Source organism: Musca domestica, unplaced genomic scaffold, assembly GCF_030504385.1.
Source record: "Musca domestica strain aabys unplaced genomic scaffold, Musca_domestica.polishedcontigs.V.1.1 1, whole genome shotgun sequence".
Lineage (NCBI taxonomy): Eukaryota > Metazoa > Arthropoda > Insecta > Diptera > Muscidae > Musca > Musca domestica.
In genome coordinates this window covers 29,217,767-29,242,090 of record NW_026712114.1, presented here as the reverse complement: position 1 = coordinate 29,242,090, position 24,324 = coordinate 29,217,767, and the positions used below count along the sequence as shown (strand labels likewise).

Sequence of the window (24,324 nt, the reverse complement as noted above, 5' to 3'; positions counted from 1 at the left end):
AAAAAAAAAAACGAAACCACTCTCCACCATCTACGTTTAATGTTTTGGGAGACTCGTGATGCTCATAAAATTTATTATGCTCTAAGGTGTTCTCATTTTTTATGAGCTAAAAACGGCGATGATTTTCGGAAAATCTAAATTTATGATACAAACATTGAAAAACGCTAAATTCTTTCATTCGATCAAAGATTAATGCGAACTTGTTTTATGGCTTAACGGAATTGACGGGATATACATGATATGCTATAAGGAAACAACCGAAGAAGAAATGGAGAGACGACCTAGGGGTTTGAGTTGTAATGTGAGCTTTCATGTTTTGGCAAAATTTAGCAAAGGCTTGAGTGATTCATAAATTGCGATAATATGAGTTGTAAAAATTCAGTGAAGAATAAAAGTATGCAAAGGATTACTAAGGACAAGCAAAGAAAAGTCTCTGTAGATGAGCTAAATGAAGACGAGTTGAAGTGAATCTTTGTAGACGATTTGAACTGATTCTTTATAGACGATTTTAAGCCTAGACTCGAGTCGATATAGACGAGTTGAAGGGAGTCGATAAAGGGAAGCTAGTTAAAGCGAGACGAGTTGAAGGGAGGCGAGTTGAAGGCGGGCTGAGTTGAAGGTGTCGGTATAGACGAGTTGAAGGGAGTCGATATAGACGATTTGAAGAAAGTCGATATAGAGTTTAAGGGAGTCGATATAGACGAATAAAAGGGAGTCGATATAGACGAGTTAAAGGGGGTCGATATAGACGAGTTAAAGGGAATCTCTATAGACGAGTTGAAGGGAATCGATATAGACGTGTTGAAGGGAATCGATATAGACGAGTTGAAGGGAGCCAATATAGACGAGTTAAAGGGAATCGATATAGACGAGTTGAAGGGAGTCGACAAAGGGAAGCGAGTTAAAGGGAAGCGAGTTAAAGCGAGACGAGTTGAAGGGAGGCGAGTTGAAGGGGGGCTAGTTGAAGGGAGTCGATATAGACGAGTTGAAAGGAGTCGGTATAGACGAGTTGAAGGGGGTCGATATAGACGAGTAAAAGGGAGTCGATATAGACGAGTTAAAGGGGGTCGATATAGACGAGTTAAAGGGAATTTCTATAGACGAGTTGAAGGGAATCGATATAGACGTGTTGAAGGGAATCGATATAGACGAGTTGAAGGGAGCCAATATAGACGAGTTAAAGGGAATCTCTATAGACGAGTTGAAGGGAATCGATATAGACGAGTTGAAGGGAGTCGACAAAGGGAAGCGAGTTAAAGCGAGACGAGTTGAAGGGAGGCGAGTTGAAGGGGGGCTAGTTGAAGGGAGTCGATATAGACGAGTTGAAGGGAGTCGGTATAGACGAGTTGAAGGGAGTCGATATAGACGAGTTGAAGAGAATCGATATAGACGAGTTAAAGGGAGTCGATATAGACGAGTTAAAGGGAGTCGATATAGACGAGTTAAAGGGAATCTCTATAGACGAGTTGAAGGGTGTCGATATAGACGAATTGAAGGGAATCGATATAGACGTGTTGAAGGGAATCGATATAGACGAGTTGAAGGGAGTCGACGTAGACGAGTTGAAGGGAGCCAATATAGACGAGTTGAAGGGAGTCTTTATAGACGAAGTTGTTGGTAAACTAGAAGGGACGAGTCTTTCCAGGCACATGAAAATCAGCTTATTATATATCAAAATCGTCATAAATGACTAGAGATATTTACAGGCGTCTGACAGTTTCTCGACTTTTTTATAACGCTGACTAATTTTGCATTGCCCGAACATTTACTTTAATTTCTCTCTCCCGTCAGATGCCACTCCTATGATTTTGGTGATACCGGTGATATGGTCTGCCGTTTGTCCCATCACAGCCGTGCCACATTATCCGATGTACAAGATCCCTATTTGGAAGTACCCGAAGCTGCCACCTATGAATTGTCGTCTTGCTACAATGTAACGATTGAATGTGGAGCTGGTGATATGGTTGCCCGTATACGCACTTCAAAATTATTCGATGGCAAGGTGTATGCCAAGGGATCGCCCAAATCCTGCTCGGTCGATGTTAAAAACTCTTTGGAATTTGAATTGAAAATGGGTTATCAAGATTTGGAATGCAACGTGCGTCAACAAGGATCCGGCCGGTATATGAATGATGTGGTCATTCAACATCATGACACAATTGTTACATCTTCAGATTTGGGATTGGCCGTGACATGTCAGTATGATTTGACCAATAAATCGGTGTCAAATGAAGTTGATTTGGGTGTTAAGGGTGACATTGAACCGGCCCTGTCCGAAGAGGTTATTGTTGATTCACCTAATGTAATTATGAAGATTACCGCCCGTGATGGTTCGGATGTTATGCGTTCCGCCGAAGTGGGTGATCCTTTGGCACTGAAATTCGAAATTTTGGATGAATCGAGTCCTTATGAAATCTTTGTTCGTGAATTGGTTGCCATGGATGGTGGTGATAATGCTGAGATTACCTTGATCGATTCGAATGGTTGCCCCACAGATCATTTCATTATGGGACCCATTTACAAGAGCAGTTTGTCGGGCAAGATTTTGTTGTCACATTTCGATGCTTTCAAATTCCCATCATCGGAGGTGGTGCAGTTCCGCGCCTTGGTAACACCCTGTATGCCCACATGTGAACCTGTCCAGTGTGACCAGGAAGATATTAGTGGTGAATTTAAATCCCTGCTGTCCTATGGTCGGAGACGTCGTTCAGTTAATGTCACAGGTGAGTATCAGGAGGGTGATCAATATTCACATATTTCCCTATCAATTTCCTTGTGATTCCCCTTGTCCAAATTGTCACCATTTTGCTTATCACATAGCAACATGACTTTATCAATAGTATCTTTCTTGCCTCATCAACTGCCTAATGATAACATTTTATCGCTTCATTTGGAGCTTCTTCACTTAGCCTTTACTTTTTGTTTAGCCCCATACTTTTTGTTTGTTAATTTATATATATTTTTTGCCTTTTTCTTCCCTTCCAGCTTCCTTTGGTGGTAATCATCTTAGACAACGTCGTGAAACTACCAAGAAACCTAGTCAAGAAGATTTGCTTTTGGTGCAATCAATTCAGATCACTGACAAATTTGGCTTCGATAAACAACAACAATCGAAATCTAACAGCAACCACATGGGCTACGATGCCAATGAGACTGTCTTCATTTCCAGCGAAGCAGCATCTCAAGGATTCTGTGTTAATGCCATTGGTGAGTGTTTTTCTTACTTAGATAATGATAAATACAGTGACCGGATATGATATTATGGAACACAGCTACCATAATATATCATGCAAGTCAGAATTTTAACAGAGAAGCCATAGAAAAGATATACCATTTTTACAAGCTATGTGAGAGAGAAAACGAACGAAAGAGAGAGTCGCTATCACTCTCGAGAGAGTGAAATTGAGCGAAAGAGAAAGATAGTGAAAGTTAGCGAGAGAGAAAGAGAAGGCGAGCGAGAGGGAGGATTTCAAAGGATTGCTTATAAAAGACCTCCATGGAGTATTTATAGACAGGTCGCAAGTCTTCGGAAGGTAACCCCATAGACGCCCTGAAAGGAGTCCCCATAGACGAGCTGGAGAGACCACCCAAAGACGAAGTTAAGATTATTTATAGACGAACCCAAGCGATTCTTTGAAGAAGGGGGTATCCTTGGATCAGCTAAGGAGACTCTATATAGACGAGCTGAAGGTAGTCTCTCTAAACTTGGTCAAGGGAGTTTCTATCTACGAGCTGAACAAAGTTTCTATCGACGAGCTGAAAGGAGTTTCTATAAACGAGCTGAAAGGAGTCTTCATAAACCCGCTTAAGTAGTTTCCATCGGCGAACTGGAGAGAGTCTTCATACGACTAGATGAATATATACTCCATAGACGACCTGAATGGATTTTATACAGACGAGCTGAGGGGATTCCATATAAACGAGATAAGGAAATAACTCTGCTCAAGGAAATCGTTATAGATAAACCTAAGGGATTCCTCTTCCTAAAGCGAGTCTTTATGGAAGAGCTGTGTACAGTCTTTATGGACGAGCTAAAGGGAGTCTTTATGGACAAGCTGAAGGGAGTCTTTATGGACGAGCTGAAGGGAGTCCTTATGAACGAGCTGAAGGAAGTCTATATGGAAGAGCTGAAGGGAAGATAGTGCCAAGAGCTTAAGGGTTACTCCATGGCGGAGCATAAGAGTTTTTCCCTAGGAAGGAAATCTCAATAGACAAGACGGAAGGGAGTCCTCACACATGAGCGGAAGGAAATCTCCATATACGAACTGAAGGAAGTTTCCATAGACGCGCCGAATGGAGTCTCCTCCATAAACGAGCTTGAGAAAGTCTCAATAGACGTGATGAAGATAATCTTTAAAGACGAGCGTAAGGGAACACAAGCTAGGTGTGGTATCTACAAACGAGCTAAGTGCAGTCTATCTAAATGAACTTATGGTGCTGAGAAGAGACTTTTTAAACAAGTAGGGGGTTTAAGGGGTTTAAAGTAACAAGAGCTCTTTTTTATTGTCGAAAAAAGGAGCTACTTGCGTTCTAATTCTAGTGCCATGTACTGTTTTGGCAACAACCTTGTGTCAATAAATCGGCTAAATAATGGCTAAAATCAAATACAAATGCCAGGTGAAAAACTGAAGAAGAAAAGGACTCAATACAAAATTCAATGAAACTCGAACTACGTCAGAAAGGTTAACTTCAGCCAACCCCAAGATGGAATCGTCTTTCTCATCAACGAATCACCTGAAATGAAATTAGAAAAAAAAGCAACGATCATCGTCAGATTCATCATCATCCTCATCATGGACACTGAGAATGATGATAAAACTGGTGACGATGATCAGCATGTTCAAACAATGTTGTGGTTCTGCTCTTGGTCTTTATACTTTGTTTTTGATTAAACGTGGCCAGACGATTAAGGCTGCTGTTGTTTAGTGGAGTTTTGGGACAAAGCCAAACAAAGTAAATGGTGAAATTGTACATGCCAAAGGCTATTGCAGCTCTATCGAAGAAGTAAGGCAAGCGTAGGAATCCAATTGCTGACGGTAAGATATGGGAAATCTTGGGATTAGCCCTATTAGATTTTCTATGTCTGTTGTGGTCTCGATCACATACAGATCATTGCTGTTGTTGCAACTTTGCTATTACATAACACACACACCGGAGAGACAGAGAGAAAGGTGTGCAATCAGGCGTTAAGCTTTGACGTAATTGTTTTTGTTATAATTTAAGTGTACATTTGATCTATGATTGTTGCAAGATTTAATGACTTCAAAGGAGCCACCATTACCGGGAGGACGGCAAAACGGGAAATACTCGTACTTGTAGACTAAGGAGTACAATTGCAAGGAAATCTATTTCTTTGAAAAAAAAACTTTGAGCAATGAAACAGTGTAGTCATCCAGGAAAACAGGCAAAACAAGAACACAGGTTGATTTTCCAACTGCGATTGCAATCATCATCATCATCGTTGTCATGAAGGACAAGTGTTGTTCTGTTTCCATTTGCTTTGCTCTTCGAGTGAAACTTCCTCAAAATGCTGGAAGGTTGTGGGGTCTTAACACCCATGAAAATTTATGTGAGAATATCTAAGATTGATTTAATTTGCCATTGATTTTGCTGGGTGGGTGGAAAGACAAAGTGGAAAAACGGCAGCGCCTAATGGAGCTCTATTGGTATTGAATTATGTTGCTGCGCCCCCGGGGCGACTTTTTGTAATTTTTTCATAACGGGATTTCTTTTCAATTAAATCAAATAGAATGCCTTTAATTGCAGAAATGAAGAAAGTCTTTACAGACGGGCTGAAGGGTGAGATAAAAAAAACTGCAACAAAGTCAAATGCCATAATTTTTACATTTTTTTAAATTTTATTGAATGAAAGCAAAAAGTGTCGGAAATAGCATCAAATTTTAGAATAAGTTTATATTTGTTCGAATTGGTCACCTTTGGCACGAATTATGACCTTCACACGGCCAATGAAACCGTCACACGCTGCCCGAATGTTGCTCTGCGGTATTTTAGCCAATTCCCGGCAAAGCTAGAAATGATCTACACTTTGGTATTTTTTAGTGCCAACCTTGCTTTCCAAAACACTCCAAACACAATAGTCCAACTGATTGGTATCCGGAGATTTTAGTAGCCATTGTGCGCTGGAAATGAAACGAGGAACCTCATTTTGTAATCATTCATCAAGACTTTAAAACACCCTCCAGAATATTTTCGCGATAATATTCGACATTTATTCTGATGCCACGGTCGATTAATACGAGCGGAGAGCGACCATCGGCTGTTATGGTGATCCACACCATCACCATGGCTGGCGCTTGAGTTTTGGTGGACAACCGAAGGGGCACATTTTCAGCTGACCTCTTTGGCAAGTAAACACGATCACTTCGTTTGTTTACAAACTGCTAGACAACGAATGTCGAATCATCGGAGAAAATCAAATTCGCCAGTTCACCACTTTCGCAAGCAATTCTTTAGCTCTTTTGAGTCTATTTTCTTTCTGTTGCGGTGTAAGTTCTTGCACTTTTTGGAATTTCAATGGCTTTACCCCGATCTCATTTTTCAATTTTTGCCGAATGGAATATTGCGATATGTTCAGCTCGATCAAGTCGCTTCTTTATTTTCGAACCATTTCTGCTGATGTTGCAGTTTTCTTCCGTCCACTTCCTTGATGTGGGGCTACGCTACCAGTATCACGGTAACGAACGATGGTACGAGACACAAAAGATTTATTCACATTTAAATGCTGTAGTGTTCTAGCGATAGCCAATTGTGGTTTTCCAACCAGATGTAAAGAAATCACACTATCACGCTTGAATTCCATCACGAATAACTTTTTTTCTGGAAAATTCTCACCAAAAAACTTTTGTACGCTTGTAAACAATATAATGAGCTGTCACTGGAATAATTTTAACAGCAGTCGGACGAGTGGCTTACAAATGACAGCAATCTGAAGTTGGTTGCAGTTTTTTCATCTCACCCTGTATATTTATTTTCTCAAGTATTTATGCAATTATTTAAATATTTATTTATGCTTCCCTTTCTTATAGGACTCATTGTGGCTGCCACTGTTTTCCTGTTGGCCCAGCTGGCCGTTATAGCTATTTGGACCTACTTGTATCAAAGACGTCGGAAATTGCAACCCTACAGCAATGAGGGCATGAGCAATGCCTCCAGTTATGGATCACACAGTGCTGGTTCCAGTGCCTCAACTATTGTGGGTAATGTACCCAATGCGAGATCAGAGTCGTTGTGTAAACTATATGAAGGTGGCTTTGGATCAAGGCATGGACGTCAATTTTGAGGCAATTCGTAGATAAAAAGACAATTTTCAATTGACTCAAAAACAAGAGGTTAAAGTATTTCGAAACATGAGAAAAAATCGAGTTAATTTAATTGAAAAAATACAAGAAAAAAAAATGCTATAAAAAGATAATGCCATTTAAGAGAGAAAAAAGAACAAAGCAATTTAAAAAAATATATATTTTTTTTAGAAAAATTCAAAACGCAAGCGAACAAAAAAAATGAAAAAGAAAACATACTTAATGGTGCCGGATAAAGTAAAAACTCGAGGGCAATATTTATTTTTATAGACATCTATGAGTAATTGCTAGGAATAACTATATTTAACACGTATTATGGACCTAATAAAGGGAGTAGCATTGTTAGGGAAAATCCCAAGGGACACGGACAAACGGTTGTCATTCCCTTTTAATGCAACACCTTTTATTTGCAGAAAGAAAAATAATTAACTAAAATCAAATATTATTTATATGTAAGTTTTTAGTTTATAAACGCAAGAGAGCATATTTAGAAAATTGCTTTAAAAAGAAACTTTATAGAAGTATAAGAACAGATTTTGCGGAATTATTTAAAAGAGAAGACTTCGTAATGAGACAATAATAATAACAATAATAATTTTTTTTTTTTTTTGTGGAAAAAAGGACGACTGATTAAGAAAGGATAATTATAGTGAAGAAGAACAACAATAGTCTAGATAAAACGTAGTTAGGTTTTAAGTTTTCGTCCCTTGAAAATTTTAAAATTAAAATTAAACAAAAAGTCAAAAAATCGTATTTAAAAGTTTTAGCAATCTCATTGTTTTGGACCGGTTGCAATTTTTTCCTATTTTGAAAAAGAATCCGACTAGCTTCCATTTGCTTCCATTTGATTTTATTTTGCAATTTTTCACTTAAATATAGTAGGTTTGTAATTAATTTAAAATATTTAAAGACATCCATAACATTTGCAATATAATTATTAGTTTTGCTTATGATATAGTAAACCAATAATATTAAAAAAAAAAAATAATATTATATGATAATAGTATTCTTGCCTTATTAGCCACCAAACGTCCTTCGCTTGTCCTTTTTTCTAAGTTTTCATTGTGTACTTTATATGGAAAATTAAAAAAAAAATATTTTGGAATGAAATTCTTTATTAAAAACAAAAAATTGTATTTATATAAGTTCCCTTCTTAATTCTGTAATTTTCTTTTCATAGCATAATGAAATTTTAGTCTTATTAAGTAATAAAGAAATCCATCCGTATAATTATGAAAAAAAAAAGAACAGAAACAACCATAACTAGCGGAAACCATGTTTTATACTCTAATAATTTTTACTTATTTAATAAATATTATAATAAATATAAAAATAAGTTGTTTCATTTCTATGACATAAAACTAGCAAAGGCAGCGTGAGTTTTAGCCGGTAATTTTTACACCTTTGACAATGAGGAGGAAACTTGAAATAGGGTCACTTTGAAAGTCCCAAAAACTTATAAAAAATGCGGACTATTTAGTGGTATAGTCTTGGAAAAGTTGGAATTCACTGGAATTTTTTTTTTTTTTTTTTTTGATAGAGAGATTAAACCAATATCGAATTACAGCTAAATTAGATTTACAGCAAATGTTAACCAAATTGTTAAATCTGTTATTAGGACCTGCGATGGAAGCGCTGTTGCAACTTAAACAAGTAAGCAAAGGCTATAGTCGTGCGGGGCTGACTATGTTATGCCCTACAACACTACATATGTTAAAAGTCCCCTTATGTCCAAATCCATATTGGAAGATTTCTCTTCTGAAATAAGGATTTTGACTAGGGACATTTCTGTTTTTGGTTAATTTGAACCCCTAAATATATTGCGATCATCTCTAAAAGCAAGAAGCCCCTCTGTATCTCCAAACTTTAACTCATCTATATGATTTGCTTGTCTACGATATTTGGCTATGATCGTCAACGAAATCAGCATAAAAAGCCAGAAGTTCGCTTTTGTGTATTTCAGATATCGCCTGTAAATAATGTGGTATTTTTTCACACAAAATTAGTGGTAAATTGTACCCGCTGTCCTAAACTCTAACTTTATGCGAGATTTCGTGTCCTTTGGTTTCTATTTGTGACCTTTGTAACGGCTGCAAAATCAGGAACATTTTTAGTTGTTGGTCAATTTCAACTCCTAATATATTGCGGACATCTTTGAAAACAGTAGGCCTAGCCCTTCTGAGCCCAACCCTACTCTTGTGAAAAATTTTAGTGAGGATCGGACGATATTTGCAATACCTATATAAAATCCCCAACCCGTGTTGTAAGGTGAAAAAATATTATAAGTCAATTTGAAAAAATCGCATGCGATAAAAAATATGAAAAAATAAAAATATGTCACAAAATACTACAAAATCTATATTAACATCATTATTGGCATATTTTTCTGCGATTTTTATTTTTAGATTTTATACTTTTATGTCAAAAGGGCATTCTGAATCGACAAAATTTGTCAAAATCGGTCCAGCCATTCTTGAGATATAATCATTTTAACTAACATCCCCTTCTTTTATATTTACACATTGTATATATTTCGCTATATATAACCGATATATTTACTATCGACATCTACGTAACGGTCAGAATTGACCTGTTCGTCTATTTGTGATTTCGCCGAGATTAAAAATATTAGCGGTTTAATGGAAAATTTGACTTTTATTTAGCACAAATGTTGTGGCCTATTTCACCCACTAAATAATAACCGATGACCATCAAAATTGGAAGGCTTCTGCCAACCCTAAGCTCTAGCCCCATGCTAACGTATGTTTCTATTAGTCTATGATTGTGACCTGTAGAGCAACTGCAAAATCAGGAATTTTTTCAGTTTTTGGTCCATTTCAACCCCTAAATATTATGCGATCATCTCCAAAAGAAATAGGGTTCTATTCTGACCCTAGCCCCACCTCCATTCTAAATTTCGGGCCATAATTGTGACCTGTAGAGTGATTACAAATTAACATGGACAGACGGACGGACGGACGGACATATATAGCTAGATCGACTCAGTTCGGTGAGATAGGAAGATCCATATATACTTTCCCCAAATGTTGGACCTATATACGATGGCATTTCAGAAACTTCTTAACCTAGCACAAAAAACGCGGTATAAACAGAAAAAAGATAAGTGTTTAGGAAACTTTTACCTCTGTTATGAACAGATGTTAAATTTTGGTTCGATCTGGCAACTCCTTTATATAGAACAGGTGTTCGAAAAGGACGCATCGCCATATTTTTCTACATTGGAAAATTTTGAAATACGTGCTGTCATTAAATATTTAAATAACAAGTAAAAAAGTATCAGTAAGTTTAGCCGACAGATGTATACCCTCAGGCAATGTTTGATTATTTAAATATATTTTGACTTGTGTTATGATTATTCAAATTGTTGACCCTATATTGGGAAGGTTTCGAAGGAATGAATCAATATTGTCCATTTTATATCGGTCCTAAAAAAATATGATATAAATATTGCGACGTGTCAGGTTTCGACTCTATTGGTTACTTCCTTCAGTTTGTATGAAATATGTGATAATTTTCAGATGGTGTTAAATGTGCGTGAGGTATCAAATATAGTCGACTGAAGTTTTCCATTTTCATACTAATAAAAATATTAAGTCAATACTACAAAAATAGAACATTTATATTAAATTTTATGAGAAATCATAAAATCCATTTGCATCTCAAGTTTCGGGTTGAGGGACACATTTAGATATAGAAAGTTGTAAAGAATCGCTGACTTGTTTCGCAATTTATGACAGATCAAACTATTGAAAATTGTGATCCTTTGTGGGTAAGGTACCAAAAGGGATTCGCAGATATATATCATCTTCACAACAGATCTTGTATTAGTAAAAAATTTGTGTGTGTGATATTTGATGAGAGTTTGAGTTGAGTTTGAGAGTATTTCGCTTTCCTTGAGAGTTTTGTTTTTCAAAATCTTGAACCCTATGTGGGGCAGGTAGCAAAAGAAATGGTCCGATCTCTACTATCTTATCTTGATGGAAATATTGAGATGTACCAAGACTGGAATGGAATCGGTTGTTTGTGGGCAACAGACCTTGTGTAAGTAGAAATAACGGTATGTGTGAAATATAGATAACCCGATGCTTTTTCGCAGTTTATGACCTTCATGGATATTCAAAATGTTGAACCTTTGTTCGGGAGGTACCAGAAGGAATGGTCCGATCTCTACTGTTTTTATAACATGTCCTATATTTCGACCTTTTGTGTGGGAGGTACCAGAAGGAGTGGACCAATATATTCCGTCTTAATAAAAATATTGTGGTGTGTGAATTTTGAAGACAATCTGACTCTTGCATTACATGTTATAAGAGTTGTAATTATTCATAATTGTGACCCTTTTTTGGAGGAGGTGCTTGATGGAGTGGACCGATATTGTCCATTTTCGCACCTGACATAGAACTGACGCAAATATTAGGATTTGCAAAGTTGAAGCAAAATCGGATTATCGTTACTCTTTCTGTGCAGAAGGAGTGGACCGATATCGCCCATCTCCGAACTCGATCAAGTTTGACAAAAATATTACGATGTGCCAAGTTTGGACCAAATAGGACGTAGATAGATCGACTTCAAATGTCCTGAAACGGATTTGGTCCAAAGACACCTAGGGTCTAAAACCCTTATTTTGAATAGGCACGTTTTGAACGTATCAAATGATATATAACCTCTCTGGGTATAACTAGCCATATGGCGGAGGGTGTAAAAAAGGTTTGTCGGGACAAGAAATTCATAATATGGTGAATGTGCAATAGTAGAAAATTGGTTTGCTGAATTTAAACGTGGTCGTACAAGCATTGAAGATGGACCACGTAGTGGACGTCCAAAAACAACGACAGAAATTGTAGCCAAAGTGCATGATATGGTATAAAATAATCGGCAAGATGGGTGCCACGATTGTTAACAGTCCATCAAAAACGCATAAGAATGAACATTTCTCAAGCTTGTTTGGATCGCTTTCAGCGAAATAAAATGGATTATAGGCGACGTCTCATAACTGTTGATGAGACATAGATCCACCACTATACTCCAGAGACAAAAAAAGAACAATCCAAACATGGGACTGAAGCAGGAGGAAGTGCCCCAAAGAAGGCAAAAACAATTCCATCGGCTGGTAGGGTTATGGCAACGGTATTTTGGGACTTCAAAGGTATTTTTGTTGATTGAATATCAGCAAAAGAGTAAAACAAGAAATTCAGAGTACAATTACAATCTTTTGGATTAATTAAATGTACAATTTCGAAAAAAACGTCCTGGATTACAAAACAAAAAAAATAATTTTTCATGACGACAACGCATCAGCGCAAGATTGTTTTTATAATGGCTAAAATCAACGAATTAAAGTACGAGTTGCTTGATCACCCACCTTATTCTCCTGATTTAGCTCCCAGCGACTTTTACTTGTTCCCAAATCTAAAAAAATCCTTGCTGGCAAGCGTTTTACCTCAAATGAAAATTCAATTACAGTTGTAATCCACAATTTTGAAGACCTTGAGGAAAACTATTTTAATAAAGGGATATAATTAAAGTTTCAGGAGTTTATATTATTTATATTATTATTATATTATCTTTCATTGATAGGCTAAGAAGTTTCCGAGCCGCCCTCGTAAGCATCGAATTATCAAACATTCAAATAAATGAAGATAGGCTAATGTTTTATATATGTTGGCACACCGTCTAATATTTTCTAATCTTTCAATTTACCAAAATTTTGCAGTACTAAATTCTTCGTTATATGGAAAAGTTTTAATTCGTACCAGAATATCTAAAAGATAATCATAGTTTTGTATTTCCAGAACATTTCTGATTTAAAAATTATTGTTTTTTTTTTTTTTTGCTTATTCATAAATCCAAAAAAAACGACTCGAGTACATGAAAATGTTAGGTAACATAATCTCATATCAGGGTAAATGTTTCGTTTTACATTTTATTTTGAAGTACTTATTTCGTTTCGATACATAATAATGCATTTTTCAACCTAGTTTTTAGTAAATTATTATATTATTATATATTATATTAAAATTATATAATATTTCTAATATTAATTTAAAAAATTACTATTTATTGTTCGTAAACTCATCACTTACCCTTAATCTATTATCACCAACTGTCCACACTCGTGCTCCGTAATCATTTGATGTGCCTATAATGTAGGTGCCGGTGGAATCAAAATCGACGGAATTAATACCAGCACTGCTGCCACCCAGAACGGAACGTGGTTCCGATGAGCCTGAGAATTAAATATAGAATATGATTTAGTATTGAATTAATTATAAAAAATATGTGTTCACATTCAATAGCATTTCCGTAAACAGAGGAATTTGGAAGGTGCTATTTAAAACAATTTCGAAAAAATTTGTAATACTATTTTTTTTTTTTTTTTTTTTTTTTTTTGGTGAAAATAGTACGTATTAGAAATCTGTCCTTTTTTGTACCAAATTATACTATTTTGAAATCCAGCCTGTCAGCGAATAATTAATACGGTAATTCTAATTCAGTTAGTAGATCTAAAGCACAAACCGGTCAGTAAGTAGATCAAACCCACAAAAAGGTTTTTGATGTATAACCTTTGAGCAATACTTTGAAAATTTAAGGTAGATTTTTTCAAATTTGCTTAAGAGCTTTGGTTTTCTTTGTCTAGAAACATTGGTTTTATCGTTCCACTATTCGCTATAAACCTCATAGAAGGGCGAACCCCGATTTCAAATATGTTTATGTTTTAGTTATTACCTGAATATGTTTAAACTCTACTTGCATATGCACCACGTTTGGGTATAGATTATTTAAAAAATCATTAATTAAAAAAATCATGTCGATCTCTTCTTGGTACATAAGGGTAACGATTTTAAGCATTTTTTACGTTCTAACAATATTTTCCATTTAATTTCGTCAAATATTTGTATTTTGAATTCTTATTATGAGAAACTCTACTTGCAGATATATATACAGGGTGAGATGAAAAAACTGCAACATAAGACTGTCATTTCAAAGCCACTCGTCCGACAGCTGTTAAAATTATTCCAGTGATAGCTCAGTATATTGTTTACAAGCGTACAAAAGCATTTTGGTGAGAATTTTCCGAAAAAAAAAATTGTTCATGATGGAATTCAAGCATGGCTATCGTTATAGCACTTCAGCATTTAAATGTGAATACATATTCTGTGTCTCGTACCATCGCTCGTTACCGTGATACTGGTAGCGTAGCCCGACGTCAAGGAAGTGGACGGAAGAAAACAGCAACATCAGCAGAAATGGTTCGAAAAGAAAAGAAGATGCTACTTGATCAAAACCCGCGTCGCAGTGGCCGAAAAATGGCTCCATTCGGCAAATATTGAAAAATTAGCTCGGGGTAAAGCTATTGAAATTCCAAAGAGTGCAAGAGCTTACACCGCAACAGAAAGAAAATAGTCTCAAAAGAACTTCCCTTGGCCGAAAGTGGTGAACTACCGAATTTGGTTTTCTCCGATGAGAAAACATTCCTTGTCCATCAGTTTGTAAAAAAATCAAAGTGATCGTGTTTACTTGCTAAAGAGGTCAGCTGAAAATGTGCACCTTCGGTTGGCCACCCGAACCCAAGGTTCGGCCATTGTGATGTTGTGGGCCGTCATAACAGCCGATGGTCGTTCTCCGCTCGTATTAATCGACCGTGTCATCAGAATAAATGCCGAATATTATCGCGAAAATATTCTGTAGGGTGTATTAAAGCCTTGGCCACACAAACATTTTGGCCGCAGACCTTGGACATTCCAACAGGGCTCAGCACCATCGCACGCAGCACGCGCCAACCAAGAATGCGTTCAAAATAAGGTTCCTCGCTTCATTTCCAGCGCATAATGGCCACCACAATCTCCGAATACCAATCCGTTGGACTATTGCGTCTGGAGTATTTTGGAAAGCAAGGTTGGCACTAAAAAATACCAAAGTGTCGATCACCTTCGCCCGTAATGGGCCAAAATACTGCAGAGCAACATTCGGGCAGCGTGTGACGGTTTCATTGGCCGTTTGAAGGCCATAATTCGTGTCAAAGGTGACCAATTCGAACAAATCTAAACTTATTCAAAAATGTGATACTATTTCCTACATTTTTTGATTTTATTCAATAAAATTTAAAACAAAAAATGTAAAAATTATGGCGTTTGACTTTGTTGCAGGTTTTTTATCTTGCCATGTATATCTACTAACTCTAATTAGATCTAATATCAATTAAGTGAACCTACATAAGATATACCCACAAATGAATGGTCATAGGCCGAGGGCTAATTTGTTTACTTTATCTGTAGAACTTACCTTTCCCCACGTCCCACAGCTTGACTTTACGATCGGCCCCACCGGTTGCAATGACACGTTCAATCGGACTCCAACGTACCGCATGCGATTCAGTTTCGTGGGCCTCAAACTTCATATAGATATTGGTAGGATTCGCACTCTTCATATAGCTACCCATGCCGCCAGTATGGAAGGGATCTTGCGGTGAACCATACATCTCAGCATCACAGCCGGTCTCAATGTTATGATCACCACTAAGCGTGTCACGATCACTATCGTCGTATGCGTCTCCACCCGCACCGCCGTGTATTGAGGAGCCCGATGAGTTACGATGATGGGTAAATGATGAATTGGGTTCACGGACAGCGTCTTCGAGTTCACGTTTCAGTTTATCGGAACGTTTTCTGAAAATTGACGGCAGTCTTTTTCTAGATATCGTAAAATTACAGATGGAATTTGTGTGTATGTTTTGTAATTTTGGAATTTTGAGTGTTTGCATTTTTTTTGTTTGGCCAAATAGGGATATATTCGAAAAGTTTGAATTGTTCATTTTTTTTTTTTTTTGCAACATTTTATATTGAGTATTGTTGGTTGTATTTGAAGTTTGGTATTTTATTTAATTATTTATTCATTTTGGGATTATCATCAACATTTACACACATACACACACGCACACAAACACACATAAGAAAAAAATATGAAAAAAGAGGAGAGAAAAGAAAGAAAAATAGTGTTGGTTTCTGTTGGTTTTCCATTTCTTGATTAAAAAAATAAATAAATAACATTACTGCTTGGACCCATAAACGAAGGTCCCGTTTTAGTTTTAAAAATTTCAAGGATTTTTTTCTAAATTCGAACAAATTTAAGCGTTTTGGTGGTAAATTGGTGGATTATTTTGAGGGTAAATGATTTTTCAATTTCAAAACGGGGATTTATCGATTGTTATGTTTTTATTGAGTTGTCATTCGATGCATAACATATTTTGTAAAAAACGAAGGTGATGGAAAAATGCAATTTGTGAATTAGTAATAACCAAAAAAAACATGATGTGAAAATTCGAAAATGATTCAATGTCGATAAAAACAGCTTTATTTCCAAGCTTTAAACCGAACTGACATGTATGTGGAAATGGATTTTCATGCATTTCCTTATTTTTTATGAAAACGACAAAACCGGTGATAATGAATGGTGGTAAAATGAGAATTTTCAATATTATTTTTAATCATGTGATCACATTTAACCTGTTTCCTTTAATAATGAAATTATTTAATGGTATATATTTGAAAGATTTTATTTTATTGTACCGCCTTTTATGTGATTCCACACAGCACAAGAAACTCTGGTCAGAGAATAAGAAACTCCGGTCAGAAATTTGAAAATATAATGTGCTGTGAGAGATCATGTATATATAATTATGGACCGTTTATAACAATGTTATGAAGGTTGTCGAAAAACAGGAAATAATAAAACAGTCTAAAACAGGAAATAACCTATTGCTGCGGTATTGGACTTTAACCTCAAACATAGAAACTGGGCTGTTATACGAAACAGTGATCGTCCGTGTTTGATTTGTCCTGATCGGATGCATTTAAAAAGATGTCTAAGCGCTCCTATCTGATGAAGATTTCTGTTCAACACACTATTACGGGGAACGTCCGGCAATAGCGTGAAGGAGTCCAGATATCACCACCAATACCTATAACATAAAATTATTCAAAATGATTAACAGCGGGAGCCATGTTAGTAGGAAGGTGGATTGGCAAACTGGTTGAGAATATTTGTTTGAGCAGACTGCAGCAAATTGCACATTGCATTGAACAAGTAAAAATGCTTTAAGTTCGGCCGGCCGAAATTTAAATACCCATTTAGAACGAATTTGGAAATTTTCAAAAAATAAAATAAAAAAAAATTAAAAATACAGGGTGTAGCCGTTACATTAGGGTCTATACGACGTGGACCTGGCATAGGCAAATTTTGTCATAAGCCATTAAAATATTCAAATGCGAAATTTGAAAAAAATCGGTGAATAATGTAGCTAAAATATAAAAATACCGAATATAGAGAGGTACTATTACAAGGTCTATACCAAAACGCAGACCTGCGCAGGCAATTGTTTGAGTAGGCTGTAGTATCCATTACGAACTCCAAATACAAAATTTGAAACAATTCCGGTGAACAATGTCGCTAAAATCATCAAAATACTGAATACAGATAGGTACTATTATATGTGGGATATACCAATACGTGGACCTGAACTGACAATTTTCTGTAATAGACTGTAGTATCCACGATGAACTTCAAATGCAAAACTTGAAACAATTCCAGTGACTAATGTAGCAAAAAACCATCAAAATACCGAATATCGGGAGGTACCGTTATATGGGGGCTATACGAAGGCATGGACCCGCACAGACAATTTTCTGTCTTAGGCTGTAGTATCCATTACGAACTTCAAATACCAAATGTGAAACAATTCCGATGAATAATGTCGCTAAAATCATGAAAATACCGAATATCCGGAGGTACCGTTATATGGGGGCTATACGAAAACGTGAACCGACATGGCCCATTTACAAACTTAACTATGCATTTATTCAAAATTTTAGCCTTCTTTCTCAATTAGTTCGAAAGATAGCCTGATTCCAACAGACAGACGGACATCAATAGATCGTCTTAGAATATTACGCTGATTCAGAATATATATATATTTTGTAGGGTCTTTTATGAATATTTCGAGGAGTTACAAACAGAATGACAAAGCTAATATACCCTCCATGTAGGGTATAAAAAGTGAAAAAGGGATTTGACAACGAGGTATAAAGTCAGATTAGCAAACAGTATGAGATAGTATCGACATTTATTAAAAAAGGTGGGCAGTGCTGATGTATATCTCAAGTCGGTACGCATGTCCTCTGAGGAACTATATTGATCCCCAAGATACAGATTGTGAATCTGCTTTCTATGCTCACCTATACACCATTGTCGAAGTTGGAAATACGCTACGACCGAAGCCAATATTCTGTGAGAGCAACCACAAAAATTGAGGATTTGGAGAAAATATAGGGACATATTGCCAAACTCCAAAAGAGAGGGTTTCGGCGAATTTGACGCTTCAAAAAAAAAAAAAAAAATATTAAATAATTAAAAAAACTCAAAGGAAGGAAACAGGCAAATAGAAAGGCGGATGGACATTAAGGATAAGTATTCGTCGAAAGTTAATTTGACTAGCGGGGATTTTTATATCTCCAAAATGAGATGGACTTCCTCATAGGTAGGTACCTTCTTCACTCTGCAAGATATGAGGATACATATTCTTACAGTTCTCTCTGAGGAAGCACATCGTAATCGGAGGGGAAAAAGTCTGTTCCTTATATGAAAACGTAAGATAGAAGATGAGTTTCAAAATAACGGCACTGATATATATCCTGTCACCAGTTTACTGGTTCACCTGCTACCAATGATCAACAAGTAAAAAAACGAACTTTTAATACCTTCCACCATTTGAATAGAACTTGAAAATTAAACAAAATCCGTCGAAAAATACCGTTTAATTAAATACTGTTATACACAAACGAGGAACTGCATAAGTAATTTTTTTCATAAACTGTAGACTATCTTATCCAGTGAATACAAAATTTGAAACAATTCCGATATAATATCATTAAGATCATCAAAATACCGAATACTTAGAGGTACCGTTACATGGGGTCTGTACGAAAACATGGATCGACATGGCCAATTTACTTAAACTTCCTACTATAAAAATGCAAATGTGAGCAAAATGTTAGCCCTCTATTTCAATTCGTTCCAAAGATTAGGCTGGTCCAGAATATTTATACTTTGTAGAGCCTATATTAGTATTTCGAGCAATTACAAACGGAATTATAAAGCTAATATACCCTCCATAGAATGGTGGAGGGTAACAAATTAACAGTGGCTTACGAATATCAAGAGTAAAGTTCACTGGATAAGATAGTCACTGTCAAGGTTAAGATTTGTTCTGATACCAAAATGAAGATGGGTGAGTATCATTGGCGAGGATAATATTAGCAAAATGAAATTAGGATATTCTATTCCCTGGTAAAAACCTGATATGAATTATAAGATAAAACATTGCAACAACTACGAATGCAGTCGTGGTAGTTAACATAGTATCTTGCCCTGTCCTCCTTTGGAAAATCCTGCCCGCATAATGTTCATGTCCAGGAATCCTAAACCAACATTGCAATGCGAGGACATAACTAATTTAAAGTAACTAATTTAAATCAGTACAAATTACGATGCTATTGTAAATTACTTATGCAAGTAAACGAAGCTTCTAAGGTTAGAAAGGTAATTTTAAAGACTAAAGATTTATTTGCAATATACTTTCATTTTAATTCCATGGTAACCCTAAGAATATTATTTTAACATTTAAAAAAACCTGACATTTATAAGAGTTCAAATTTAATTTGTGGCATGACACTGGTTCAACACACATGTAATTACTTTTTAAACATCCAACCTGAGGCACGCAATGATTATACCCACAATAATGCTCCTAGTTGTAACTGTCTTAGTACAAAAAAGTGGGTCTTTGCTCTGATATTTAAAAAAATGACATTTGCAGCCATTACAGAATCCTAAATATGCATTTGTGGTAAGAATTTTATACTGCAAAATGAAACCTCCTCCTCAACACCAAGTTTGCACCAAATCACTTGAATTTGAAGAAGACAAAGACACCACTTAGACCATACCAAAGTTTTAAAGAATTTTGAATAAAATTTACACATAGAAACAAACAAGAACCACACTCTTTTTCAAAAACTAAAAAAAAATATGTAATCATAATTAGGATCTACAACAATAATAATTATTTACCAAGGCTACAAAATAAAAGTTGTACAACATTGTGTTTGATTAAATTTGATATATACTGCTGATTATTAAATTCGATAAGGAAGAGCAAAAGCATAAATAAAATTGCGAAGTATATAAGGCGTAGAAGCCTAAATACATCTTAAGAACAATAAGCTATAATTCTGACCCTAACCCTACCACCATTCAAAATTTCGTGAGGACCGGACGATAATTGCGACATGTACAGGGCGAGATAAAAAATGCAACAAAGTCAAACGCCATAATTTTTACATTTATTTAAATTTTATTGAATGAAAACAAAAAATGTCGGAGATAGCATCAAATTTTAGAATACGTTTAGAATTCCTCGAATTGGTCACTTTTGGCACAAATTATGGCTTCTAACAGCCAATGAAACCGTCACATGCTGCCCGAATGTTGCTCTGCGGTATTTTGGCTCATTCCCGGCGAAGCGCTTGCTTGAGGTGATCGGCACTTTGGTATTTTTTAGTGCCAACCTTGCTTTTCAAAATACTCCAGACGCAATAGTCCATCGGATTGGTATCCGGAGATTTGTTGGCCATTGTGCACTGAAAATGAAGCGAGGAACCCCATTTTGTAACCATTCTTAGGTGCCGCGTACTGAGTGCGATGGTGCTGAGTTGGAATGTCCAAGGTCTGCGGCCAAAATGTTTGTGTGCCCAAGGCTTTAATACAACCTCCAGAATATTTTCGCGATAATACTCAGCCTTTATTCTGATGCCACGGTCGATTAATACGAGCGGAAAGCGACCATCGGCTGTTATAGTGGCCCACAACATAACCATGGCCGGCGCTTGAGTTCTAGTGGCCAACCGAAGGTGCACATTTTCAGATTGGCAAATAAACATGATCACTTTGATTTTTTTGTTTTTACAAACTGCTGAACAACGAATGTTTTCTCAACGGAGAAAACCAAATTCGGTAGTTCATCACTTTCGGCCAAGGGAAGCAACTCTTTAGTTCTTTTAAGTCTGTTTTCTTTCTGTTGCGGTGTTAGTTCTTCCACTTTTTGGAATATCAATGGCTTTACACCGAGCTAATTTTTCAATATTTGCCGAATTGAATATTGCGATATGTTCAGCTCACGAGCCATTTTTCGGCCACTGCGACTTTTCGATTATGATTATGTTGCTGTTTTCTTCCGTCCACTTCCTTGACGTCGGGCTACGCTATTAGTATCACTGTAACGAGCAATGGTTCTAGACGAAACAGATTTAATCACACTTAAATGCTGGAGTGCTCTAACGATAGCCACTTGTGGTTTTCCGGTCAAATACAAAGAAATCACACTATCACGCTTGAATTCCATCACGAATAACTTTTTCTCAGGAAAATTCTCACCAAAATGCTTTGTACGCTTGTAAACAATATAATGAGCTGTCACTGGAATAATTTTAACAGCTGTCGGGCGAGTGGCTTAGAAATAACAGCAGTCTGAAGTTGGTTGCAGTTTTTTTATCTCACCCTGTACATATTTCGCTATATATATCTCTCATATACGTAACGATCAAATTGACTTTTTCATCTATTTGTGATTTCGTCGGGATTAAAAATATTCGCGTTTTAATGGAATATTTGGCTTTTATTTAACAGAAATATTATGGCCGATTCCACCCACTAAATATTACCTGATGACGGCTTCTGCCCATCCCTAGGCTCTAGCCACATGATAACTTCCACTTCAATTGGTCTACAATTGCAACCTCTAGAGCAACTGCAAAATAAGATAATTTTTCAGTTTTTTGGTCCATTTCAACCCCTAAATATTTTGTAATCACCTCCAAAAACAATAGGGCTCTATTCTGACCCTAACCCCACCTCCATTTTTAATTCCGTAAGGAACCGGCCAAAATCGCGACCGGTAGCGTGATTACAAATTAACATGGACAGACGGGCGGACGGACATACATAGCTAGATCGACTCTGCTCGGCGAGATAGGAAGATCCATATATGGGTTCATATGTGGGGGCCAATATTTCTAGGTGTCACATAATTTCTTGCTTAATCAAACTTATAATACCCCCACACATAGTGTTGTAGGGTATAAAATAATGTTATACATTTTTTCCAATTGCCAGTCATTTTCTTTATAAAGGGTTTTCATGGAAACAGAATTAAGCACGAATTAAGGGATATTCTCTGACAAATGTCGGAAACAATATCCACCAGCATTTATGGTAAAATTAAATACACCAGTGTAGTATCCAACACGAGGCCAGTCGAATTCAAAATTTTGAATACCCGACTTTTTCTAAGGATGGGAAAACCAATTGGGAAGTATCCCCAGAATTCTGATGTCGAGTAGTAACTAAGAATTTGCGGGATATCGCTATCAACACTGAAGCACTTGCTATATATTAGCTGGAAATAAGACAATTCCCAAGAGACGATTTTGACGTATGAACTCTAAAGATTCCAATAATTAAAATCTAAATCTTGAGCTAATTCTCTTCCTTATACTGAATAAATTCTATAATCAGCTGCTACAAATAAAACAAAATTTATGTGCACAACTTTTTAACTACCACAAAATACAAACAGAAAAATCTAAGAAAATTAATCAATTTACACAAAAATAAAATATGTTTTACCAAATGAGCGGCGTAATGAATGAAATTAAAATGATAAAAGGATTGGGGAAGCCAATTACATAAAAAACAAAATGTTTAATGCAACCATTAACCAAAGAAATTTGCAAATTTTTACAAAATCATAAAAATAAAAGCCAATAGAATAAACTACAAAAATAAAAAACAATTAAACATTTAACACAATGAATTTGAAAAGCAAAAAAATGGACAATATTTTCTACTTACCTTATAAAGCTTTCGTTTTCTTCATTCAGCTTGTCGGCATCTTTTGCTTTGTAGTGCATCAAACGATCCAGTAAACGCCGATTTTCATCCTGATTTAAGTTATCCATCGATGTTGTGGTTGTTGTTGTTGTCGTCAATGATATGGAAGAAGTAAAAGAAGATGAGACAAATTTTTTAATAGTTTTAAACATTTTAAGAGAAAATTCGTTTTTTGGTCGGAAGAAGTGTTGCTTTCGTTGGCAAAATGATATGTAAAATGAAAATATTATCCAATTCGATTTTCCTTGTAGCCGGCAAATTTCCCAACCACGCGAGCTAACATAAAAACAAACAGTAAATACATCCATTTTCTTTCCACTGCACCATGTCTTTGTAGTCATGGATTATTCGTAATGGCTTTTTTTCATTGCAGTCTGCGGCTGTTGGATCTGTGGCAATTTGTCATTTCATTGTCAAATATTTGTAATTCAATTAAAAAAATGTATTAACGTATTTTTTAGAACAGTGGGTAAATAATTTGTCAAGGGGTCATGTTTCTTCGTTTTTCCGTGTTCAGGGTCATAACAGGAAGGAAAGTCAATTTTGTAAATGATGATGGAGGGATAGACCTTAACACATAAATATCATCACACGTGAATTTTCAGTGCAGGTTCACTGCTCCAAGAAAGTCCAAGTAGAGATTTTTAAAATATTGCCCAATTTTCAATATAAATCCTTATTAATTGTGTACAACTGACAAGAGATTACGAACTGTCAATGGACCATTTTCGAAAAAAAAAATAATAATAATGAGAACTAATTTATCGTTCTGAACAGAAAATTCTACATGGGTAATCTTTACCAATTGGTGGTATTTTATACACATTTTCCTTAGAGCTAAAAGTTTATAAAGGATTAAACCTGGATGCGAATATGGCATGGAAATGTATTATGGAATGTTTTACTGATAAGTTAGGAGTTTTATATTTCACACATGTCGTATAATTTTTGGCGACTGAAATAGATCTAAAGCAGTCAACCC

The 24,324-nt window shown here is 36.1% G+C and overlaps 2 protein-coding genes across 6 annotated transcripts in view; one reads left to right on the top strand and one right to left on the bottom strand.

The window, feature by feature from the left end:
• LOC131802087 (uncharacterized) overlaps positions 1–7,915 on the top strand; it is a 125,520-nt gene extending 117,605 nt beyond the window's left edge. For both annotated transcript variants that reach the window (XM_059121455.1, XM_059121451.1), the window contains exons 7-9: positions 1,792–2,723; positions 2,986–3,207; positions 7,047–7,915. In XM_059121455.1, the coding sequence (XP_058977438.1) occupies positions 1,792–2,723; positions 2,986–3,207; positions 7,047–7,300 (1,408 nt within the window). In that variant the 3' untranslated portion in view covers positions 7,301–7,915. The remainder of the gene's footprint in view (positions 1–1,791; positions 2,724–2,985; positions 3,208–7,046) is intronic.
• LOC101901279 (autophagy-related protein 16) overlaps positions 1–24,324 on the bottom strand; it is a 342,937-nt gene that overhangs the window by 312,625 nt on the left and 5,988 nt on the right. For 3 of the 4 annotated variants that reach the window (XM_059121456.1, XM_059121462.1, XM_005190929.4), the window contains exons 4-6: positions 23,304–23,392; positions 15,624–16,030; positions 13,424–13,566 (exon numbers count right to left, since the gene is read on the bottom strand). In XM_059121456.1, coding sequence (XP_058977439.1) covers positions 13,424–13,566; positions 15,624–16,030; positions 23,304–23,392 — 639 coding nt within the window. The remainder of the gene's footprint in view (positions 1–13,423; positions 13,567–15,623; positions 16,031–23,303; positions 23,393–24,324) is intronic. The other variant, XM_059121460.1, reaches the window with a different exon arrangement.